The sequence below is a fragment of the Lithobates pipiens genome, unplaced genomic scaffold (assembly GCF_037356315.1).
Source record: "Lithobates pipiens isolate NorthernLeopardFrog02 unplaced genomic scaffold, aLitPip1_a1.2 Scaffold_8, whole genome shotgun sequence".
NCBI lineage: Eukaryota > Metazoa > Chordata > Amphibia > Anura > Ranidae > Lithobates > Lithobates pipiens.
The window spans coordinates 601,219,959-601,229,758 of NW_027507903.1; the positions used below are offsets into that span (position 1 = coordinate 601,219,959).

At 43.5% G+C, this 9,800-nt stretch overlaps 1 protein-coding gene across 2 annotated transcripts in view; it reads left to right on the forward strand.

Moving 5' to 3' along the window:
- LOC143961290 (uncharacterized) overlaps window positions 1–9,591 on the forward strand; it is a 35,613-nt gene extending 26,022 nt beyond the window's left edge. The window contains exons 3-6 of one of the 2 annotated variants that reach the window (XM_077470542.1): window positions 18–155; window positions 3,294–3,319; window positions 4,593–4,729; window positions 7,691–9,591. In XM_077470542.1, the coding sequence (XP_077326668.1) occupies window positions 18–155; window positions 3,294–3,319; window positions 4,593–4,729; window positions 7,691–7,886 (497 nt within the window). In that variant the 3' untranslated portion in view covers window positions 7,887–9,591. The remainder of the gene's footprint in view (window positions 1–17; window positions 156–3,293; window positions 3,320–4,592; window positions 4,730–7,690) is intronic. The other variant, XM_077470543.1, reaches the window with a different exon arrangement.
- The last annotated feature ends 209 nt before the right edge of the window (window positions 9,592–9,800 follow it).

The following is a 9,800-nucleotide window of genomic DNA, read 5'->3' on the forward strand; positions in this document are numbered from 1 at the left end:
CCATATTGCAATTGCAGATATATCTACGTCACCTGAGACCAAACATAGCACAGGTATCTCTGAAACCACTACTTCACCTTCTACCACGTCAACCACTACAGTACCAACTACCACTACCACCACCACCATCACGTCAATCAAAACATCTAGTATAGGTAAGTAGTAAGCTGCTTCTCTCCAGTTACACATTTGTATAGTTGTAAAGGTGCATAAAAAAAAAAAATCAGCAATTTCACCAATCAGGTCCCTGCTCACAGACCTGCAGCCTAGGATTCCACATCTCCCAACTTTCTGAGATGGGAATGAGGGACACCTATTAACAAAAGTATGTAGGCATAGGACACAACCCCCTGCCACAACCCCCGTTAAAGGAAAATTGTACAAAAAAAAATTATTGGTTAAACCTACAAGTGTTTTTTTTTTTTTTTTACCACTACTACGCCTTTATTTCGGCTTTTGGAATTTCAAAAATGAAGCCATTTATAAATTGGATGGAAGGTTTAGCACTGGGAAACACTTTTTGATAGATAAGTAGCATTTTATATATAACTATATAGCCAAAACAAGGGACGAATGAGGAGGAAAGATGGACAGAGGGGCTTTGTTCCAAATCAGGGACAGTCCCTCAAAGTCAGGGACAGTCCCTCAAAATCAGGGACAGTTGAGAGGTATGGTATTCTCCATGGCTGTAGAGGGGTGAATATGGACGTTCCTCGCTGATGCAAGCCCATATAGCATCCAGAACGAAGGGTTACTCTTTTTCAGTGCACCCTCTTTTACATTACCTGTCTGAAATTGAAGGATACACTGTTCTTCCACAACAAAGCACCCCAGAAGTAGAGAGTACTAGTAGAGGAAGTGAAAATTAGGGTTGCCACCTTTACTTCAAGTGAAACCCGGACACTTTAGCGGGCCTGGGACACCTTTGGGTGCCCCAAGGAGAATAGAAAAGCTGTGAGCATAGCGTGCTGCAGAAAACAGTGGGTGTGGCCAAATTGCTCTTGCAGACATCATCGTCCTGCCCCCCCAATGGTGATGGATCTGCCCCCAGACAGCCGCCCGCAGCTCCCGGACGGCAACAGATTTGTGTGTGACTACCTTGGTTACTTGGGGAGCCTCAGCCTGGTCTGAATAATGTGTCCGGGTTCCAGTCCACCTGAAACCCGAACACATGATTCAAAACCTGGACTGTCCGGGTGAATCCCAGACAGGTGGCAACCCTACTGGGAATTCAGCCCGCGTCTTCTTCTGGATTGCTACTAATGTCACAGCTTTGCCCAGCTGAATGTATCATGCAAAACCTCAGTCATAGATCTAAGCAGCTCATTAAAAGGCCAGGAGGTTTTTTTAAAGAAACATCAATTGCAGAACCAACAATAGAGTATAATCACATGGACACGTTTCACACTAAAGTGCTTAATCAAAGGGCTCAAAAGACTTGGTGTGAAAGGTATCAAGATGATTGTGCACCATTGTTGTTACTGTGATACTTATTTTTAGTTCTATTCCCGATCTGCGCTGCCCCCTGCAGCAACAGATCAGTTAAATAGCTATCTATTGCTGACTGATCAGCAATAGATCACTAAAAGAAGTGATCTGTTGCTGCCAAGGTGCATGGGGTGGCTGAATCACATTTCTCCCAAATTTGAACCTTACGGCCCATCACAAAGAATAGTGTAAAAAAAATAATGCAATATGTTTACAACAAAACAATATTTAGAACAAAGAAAAAAAGATCCACTCACTACATTGATCCTTGGGTCCAAAGACTTGGGTGGATGCTTTGCAGTAGTGTAAAGTTTTACTAAACCTACAACAGTAAAATCAGTCTATATGTGCAGTAAAGCATGCTTGTTATACTCACTGTGGAACCTAAGGTGTTAATCCTGTGCATTGTGTAAAAAGCCTGTTTGATCCCATCTTTTCTGATCCTCCCCTTCTTCCACAGTCCCCAATCCATCTCCTAATAGAACCTTGGGTGGAACTCTGCAAATGCTCAGTTTGGTGTGTATTGCTAGAGGTTTTTTTTTTTTTTCCTGTGAGAGTGTATGTGATCAGCAAAGGGCCAATCACCACTGTCCAGACAGCGGGTCAGGGGTCCTGCAGCCTCATAGGAAGTTAGAGTTGAATGAAAACTCCTACAAGCTTTAACCAGGAACTGATAGAAGTCACAAGACTGCTATATACTGCTGATGGGAAAAGGAATTTAGCAGTTTATATTTACTAAAATAATTACATGCCCATGTTCTGTGTACTGTGGGAGACCAGATAGGCAGGCTCCTTGGTTTTAGTAACACTTTAAATGCTTACATGGGTGATAATTTGTGTTCAAGCAAACCCAAATTATCTTAAAGTGTTACTAAACCCACAACAGTAAAATCAGTCTGTATATGCAATAAAGCATGATTATTATAGCGTGGAACCTAAGGGGTTAATCCTCTGCATTGTGTAAAAATACCATTTTATCCTGTCTTCTCTGATCCTCCCCTTCTTCCACTGACTCCAAAACATGTCTGGATAAGACAGAGTTACTGGAGTCAGGCTGCACATGCACAGTTTGGTGTGTATTGTTAAGGCCCATACACACAATCGGACTTTTTGACAACAAACATACAAATTAGCTGTTTTAAGGCAACATCCAACCATGTGTACGCTCCATCGGACAAACTTTTTCGTTTTTCGTCAGACTTTTGTTGGATGTGCGAACGGACAAACTTTTAGACAACATAAGTCCGATGGAGCAAAGTCTGATCGTGTGTACACAAAACCATAGACTTTTGTACAAAGTACAAAACAAGCATGGTCAGAACCAATGCAAAAGATCAGACAGCAATACAGAAGTTGACCAAAGGTGGCGGTAAAGAGCTGAAAAAAACACGTGATTTGGTGAAAGTTGGCTAAAAAAGTCCTACCGTGTGTATGCAATACAAGTTCACGGCCGGCGCCCTTTGTACAAAAATCCAAGGGAAAGTTTGTACAAAGTCCGATCGTGTGTATGAGGCTTTAGACCACATTGACTGTAAAGCCCCATGCACAGATTTTCTGCTGATTTTTTCCTTCAGATTTACCAAAACCATGTAATATGAGGTCAAACCTTAGGAGTTTCAATGTGTATGCAATCAGGCAGGCCCTTGCACTACATGGTTTTGGTAAATCTGAAGACAAAAATCAGCAGAAAATCTGATAGTGTTTATGGGGCATAATTCTTGTTTGGTAAGCAAGTTGAAGATGACAAAACATATGTTCATGATGTTAAAAGTTTTTATTGTTCATAGTGTCTTCTTTATCTCCAGGACCCTGTGAACACATTCCAAGTTATTTAACCACTTCAGATCCGCGCTATTGCCAAATGACGGCATTAGCGCGGACCTACATTTCCAGGACTACGTCTATTGACGTCGTCCTGGTTACGAGCGGCCTGCGCGCCCCCTGAGGGGCGCGCGCGGCGCGCTCTGTGATCGGCGAGTCCGTGAGACTCGCCTGATCACCGATCCGTGTAAGGGGTCGATCCCGACCCCTTATCACGTGATCAGCTGTCAGCCAATGACAGCTGATCATGTGATAGAACGGAGCCGGTAATCGGCTATTATTCCTCCTCGCGCTGACAGCGCGAGGAGAGAAAAAAAAAGCCGATCACCGGCGGCCATCAATACAAGCCGATCACCGATCACGGCCATCAATACAAGGGACCACCTGCCACCTGCCTGTGCCCACCTGCCTCCCGCAGTGCCATCCTGAAGTAAAATAAAAGAAAAAGTAAGTGCCCCCCGTCAGTGCCCCCTGTCAGTGCCCATAGTGCCCACAGTGCCACCCACAGTGCCACCCACAGTGCCACCCCACAGTGCCACCCACAGTGCCACCCAATCTGCCTCAAAGGTGCTGCACCCCAGTGCCGCCCATCAGTGCCCAGCAGTGCCGCCCATCAGTGCCCAGCAGTGCCGCCCATCAGTGCCCAGCAGTGCCACCTATCAGAGCCACCTATCAGTGCCACCTATCAGTGCCCATCAGTCCCATCTATCTGTGGTACCTATCAGTGCCCATCCGTGCCACCCATCCGTGCCACTTATCCGTGCCACCCATCCGTGCCATCTTATCTGTGCCCATCTTTGCCCATCAGTGCCGCCTTATCTGTGCCCATCGGTGCCGCCTTATCTGTGCCTATTAGTGCCGCCTTAACTATGCCTATCAGTGCCCACCAGTGCAGCCCATCAGTGCCCACCAATGCAGCCCATCAGTGCCCACCAATGCAGCCCATCAGTGCCCACCAATGCAGCCTATCAGTGCCGCCTAATCAGCGCACTTCAATGAAGGAGAAAAATGACCCGTTTGCAAAATTTTATAACAAACTATTAAAACATGATTTTTTTTTTTTTTTTTTTGCATCTTTTTTTGTTTGTTTAGCAAAAAATAAAACTCCGAGCTGTAACTAAATACCACCAAAAGAAAGCTCTATTTGTGGGAAAAAAATGATAAAAATTTCATTTGGGTACAGTGTTGTATGCCCGCGCAATTGTCACTCAAAGTGCATCAGCGCTGAAAGCTGAAAATTGGTCTGGGACTGAGGGGGGTTTAAGTGCCCAGTAAGCAAGTGGTTAAAGAAATTCTACACTCCAGTATTGAGTTCAGGTGTTCTGAGCTGCGTGTCTCATTGTAATCCAATGTCTCCTAATTATTTCTACTGTAACTGGGGCACCTGTGATATTCTGCCTTCAATTGGTCCCCGATGCTTGTAAGTATTAAAGTGGTGTTTCCACCAAAAAAAAAAAAGAAATAGCTTAAAATTCATTAAAAAAAATAAAAATAATTGGAAAAAAATGTTTTTTTACTAACCTCTAAATGCCTGTTGCTAGGGGGTCCCTCGTAGTCTACCTCCTTCAGTGCCCGGGCACTGATATCACTTCCCCTTGGCACCGCACAGTCATCTGGGACCTGTCACATGTCCCAGATGACTGTGCAGAATATCACGGTGCACGGCGCCGCTCGCGCATGCGCAGTGGGTGCCCGGCTGTGACGCCACAGCCGGGTGCCCACAGTAAGAATGCCGGCTCTGCGAGCGGAGCAGGGAACGAGCGGGTGCTTCGTTCCCCCGCATCGCTGGACCCTGGGACAGGTAAGTGTCCAATTATTAGAAGTCAGCAGCTGCAGTATTTGTAGCTGCTGACTTAAAAAAAAAAATTTAGGGGGCACCCCACTTTAAGTAACTACCCACCTCACTTAAAAAAATGACACTAGAAAATTCTTAAAGGTTACACTATAGGGTCACTTACCAAAAACTACCAGGCATGTTAAAGAGAAGGCCCTATACTTGCCTTTCCAGTTGCCCATTTCTTGAAACTCTATCCCTTTACTGCTATCTGGTTGCTACAAACATTCCACACTTCCAGGTGTGTGAAAATCTACTCCTCCCTCTACATATAATGGTTTCTCCCAGTGGCACATACATCACCATATGACTTATGAGTTGCCATGAAGAAGCATAATGCCACGTACACACGACCGGACTTTTTGACGGACTTGGTCCGCCAAACTGGAATCCGTCGGACAATTCGATTGTGTGTGGGCTCCAGCTGACTTTTTCTTCCCAAATATCTGGCGGACCTAGAAATAAAATTTGCTTCAAATCTTTGCGAGGGACTCGAGTTCGGTCGAAAAATCCGGTCATCTGTGTGCTAGTCCGACGGACTAAAGCCAACGCTAGGGCAGCTATTGGCTACTGGCTATGAACTTCCTTATTCTACACCATCACGTTACGATCCGTCTGACTTTTTGAGTGATCATGTGTGGCCAAGTCCGCTCGTTTGAAAGTCCAGCTCCTTTCCCCCAGGGCATCACTATCCTGTTGATTTCCCCCTTGCTACCAGATCCTTGTGCTTCCTGTATCCTGATCCATCCTGCACCCCTCTGCCTTGCTCATGGTACCTGCTCTTGTAGCTAGTAGTGATTCCCTTCCTTTGCATCCCTGTTACCCATGTCCCTTATATTGTAGACATTTGCATTTCATCAGTAGTGAGGTTCATTTATTATTTTTGTCTTTGGGGTTTGTTCTTGTTTGCTGGAGTTGTTTATGTTTTCACTGTTTGCTGTGCATGCTTGTTTTGTGTGTTTTTACTGTAAAAAAAAACTCACTTTAAGGATATCCACATTGTCTGGTCTCAGTTTTCATGTGTAGCTACATAGATCTGGTTTCTTTAGCCGCTGATTCTTTTTTTTCTTTTTATCAATAAAAGTTTATTGAAACAATTGACATCACAATACAATATAAAGAAAAAATATCCATGGACATAAGCCCATAAGGCACAAAATAACATATTGTTCTGTCATAAAATCCGCTACAGAGTACCTCATAGTTCGGTAACGTGAGTTGGCAAGGAAAAGAAAACGCAAATAAGGAAAAGGCCTCTGTAGGTGCGGAGCCTAAAGAAAAGATTGCCAATAACCCCCTTTAACCAGTGCACCTTGATACATTCGATTGTTGGGGGTGAATTTTTAAGTGTCTGTAAAGATAAAGGAAGGGGGCGAGGGATAAGGAAGTAGCCGCTGATTCTTGACAAAGGATGTTGGAAGGCAACATGGTTTAATATCATATTTCTGGAGTTTCACTTCCTGGTTGAGACAGACAGGTGGCCTTTGGAATGTAACAAGTTGCACATCAAAGCTTTGTAGCATATCAGAATATTCAGAGATCAGGCCTCCATTAAGGCTTTTGTCAGGAAGTGAAACTCCAGAAATATGACATTAAACCATGTTGCCTTCCCACACATGACATTGTTCAAAACAGTATACCAAAGCATATGTAGCCTACCAACACAATCCACCATATAGCATGGCATCTCTCCCTAAAAGGTCCTACACACACTGACAATATGGCTGCTGTGTGCCCATTCTTTTACAGATAGTGACTGGGTTATTCATTCCTTCAACTTATTGACTCACGTAACTTTGACCCAGGAGGCAAAATCTGAGCAGTGCATTATGGGTTGTTCCTAATTTTTTGCGTGAAGAGCAAACTTATCAGACAGTAATTGGCAATTTGGCCCAAATAGCAAACACAAAGGAATCTACTTTGAATACAGAAATGTGCACAATCGAATCTCATCCCCTAAACATAACCCCTAAACTAATCCCTAACACTCTGTGGTCTATTTATAAAAAAAAAAATATATATATATATATATATATATATATATATATATATATATATATATATATATATATATTTATATTTACATTTATTGGGGAATTGCAGATCCTGATAAGCCTCCCATCCACAGATCCCCACAACCACCGAACCACAATATGGGGAAGAAGCTCTTGTCCTCATCAACATGGGGACAAGGTACTAGGCTAGGGGGTCCTCTCTGGCGAGGTGTCTCCCCTCCCATGTTGAGGGTATGTGCCCTGGTTATGGTTTGAGGGGAATGGGGAAGCATGCTCACCCCCCCTGCACCCCCCCCCCCCCTTGCTTTCTTGGCCACTCAAGCTGAATGCTTTCCTTATTGACATCAATTATGTTTTCCATTAATTGTAACCACCCTATAAAATATCTGGAAAAAAAATGGCAGTGTCTACCTTTCTTGCTCTCCTACTTTGCAGCATTTAGATTTTGTCAAAACCTCAAGTTCTCTTTAGGGATGAGTTAGTAATCATGCATGAATCTTTTATAATGTGAGACTGTCCTTTATATCTCTAGCTGCCCGGGGACAGACCTCTACATATATGCAGATGACCGGTGCAGTGGGAGGATATCAAAGCTCGGCCTGTTCATTGGAGTGGGGGTTACTCTAGCCGTCCTTATCGGTGTCACCATTACTCTGGCAATCTACCTGTACAGAAGAAAGCACCAAACAGCTGAACGTAAAGAAGCATTCTATGAGTCTATTGAATAGTCGCATTGCAGGTTACACGTGTCTTACAGTTAAAGGGCAATTCCAGCTTAAACCCAACTAGCCTTAAAAATGTCCCCTCCCCTCCTCCTTACACATGTGCGGACTAACCTGTGTAAGAAAGATGCACACTATATTGTCAAAGGTTTTGGTACACCAGCCTTTATATGCACATGAATATTAATGGCATCCTAGTTTTAGTCCATAGGGTTCAATATTGAGTTGGCCCACCCTTTGCAGCTATAACAGCTTCAACTCTTCTGGGAAGGCTGTCCACAAGGTTTAGGAGTGTGTCTATGGGAACATTTGACCATTCTTCCAGAAGCACATTTGTGAGGTCAGGCACTGATGTTGGACGAGAAGTCCTGGTCTCCACTCTAATTCATCCCAAAGTGTTCTATCGGGTTGAAGTCAGGACTGTGCAGGCCAGTCAAGTTCCTCCACCCCAAACTCACTTTTCAATGTCTTTATGGACTTTGCTTTGTGCACTAGTCCAAATCATTTGGTGAAGGGGGATTCTGGTATAGGGTTGATTTTCAGGGGTTGGGGTTGGCCCCTTATGCCCCGTACATACGAGCGGATTTTCCGTTGGAAAAAAACTTGGATGGTTTTTCTGATGGAATTCCGCTCAAGCTTGGCTTGCATACACACGATCACGCAAAACTTTAGACCGTCAAGAACGCAGTGACGCACAACACTATGATGAGCCGAGAAAATGAAGTTCAATGCTTCTGAGCATGTGTTGAATTGTTTTTGAGCATGCGTTGGAATTTCCGATCGAAACTTTTTCTGACAGAAAAATTGAGAACATGCTCTTAATCTTTTGCTGGCTGAAATTCCGCTAGCAAAATTCCAATAGAGCATACACACGATCGCATTTTCGAACTAAAAGCTCTCATCGGACTTTTGCTGGCCGAATTTCCGATCGTGTGTACGGGGCACTAGTTCCAGGGAAGGGAACTCTTAAGGCGTCAGCATACCAAGACATTTTGGACAATTTCATGCTCCCAACTTTGGGGGAACAGTTTGGGGATGGCCCCTTTCTGTTCCAACATGACTGCACACCAGTACACAAAGCAAGGTCCATAAAGACATGGATGAGCGAGGTTGGGGGTGGAGGAACTTGACTGGCCTGCACAGAGTCTTGACCTCAACCCGATAGAACACCTTTGGGATGAATTAGAGCGGAGATTGTGAGCCAGGCCTTCTCATCTAACATCAGTGCCTGACCTCACAAATGCTCTTCTGGAAGAATGGTCAAACATTCCCATAGACACACTCCTAAACCTTGTGGACAGCCTTCCCAGAAGAGGTGAAGCTGTTATAACTGCAAAGGGTGGGCCAACTCAATACTGAACCCTACGGACTAAGACTGGGATGCCATTAAAGTTCATGTAAAGGCAGGCATCCTAATACTTTTGACAATATAGTGTATATATTTTTTACATAGGTTAGTTAGCATAGGTGTTAGGAGGCGGGCAGCAATTTTAAGACTAGTTAGGTTTAAGCTGGAATTCTATGTTAATGTATAGTATTATATTCTTGTTTTAGATACACATGTAAAATATATTGACTTGATGTAAATACAGTTTTCAGTATGTATTAATATTTAAATGCCTTGTATCTTTGTATAGTTTGTATTTATAAATGTATGTTCTGCCCTACTTTTATGTAACTTTTCTCTGTTGTATTAAACTGTTTTAGCTTATTATTGTTTTGTTGTATTCTGACATATAGAGTAAGTTTTGGGCCATTATAATTGGTTTAATATGTGTTTTGGTTTCTCCCTCTTTCTGTTTAGAGCTAGTTAGTTCAGTCCAACCAGTCAAAGAGAAACAGCACTTAGGGCCCTTGATGCAATTATGTACATTGTGGTAATCCCCATTGGGTTAGATGGATATAAGCTCAACAATGAAA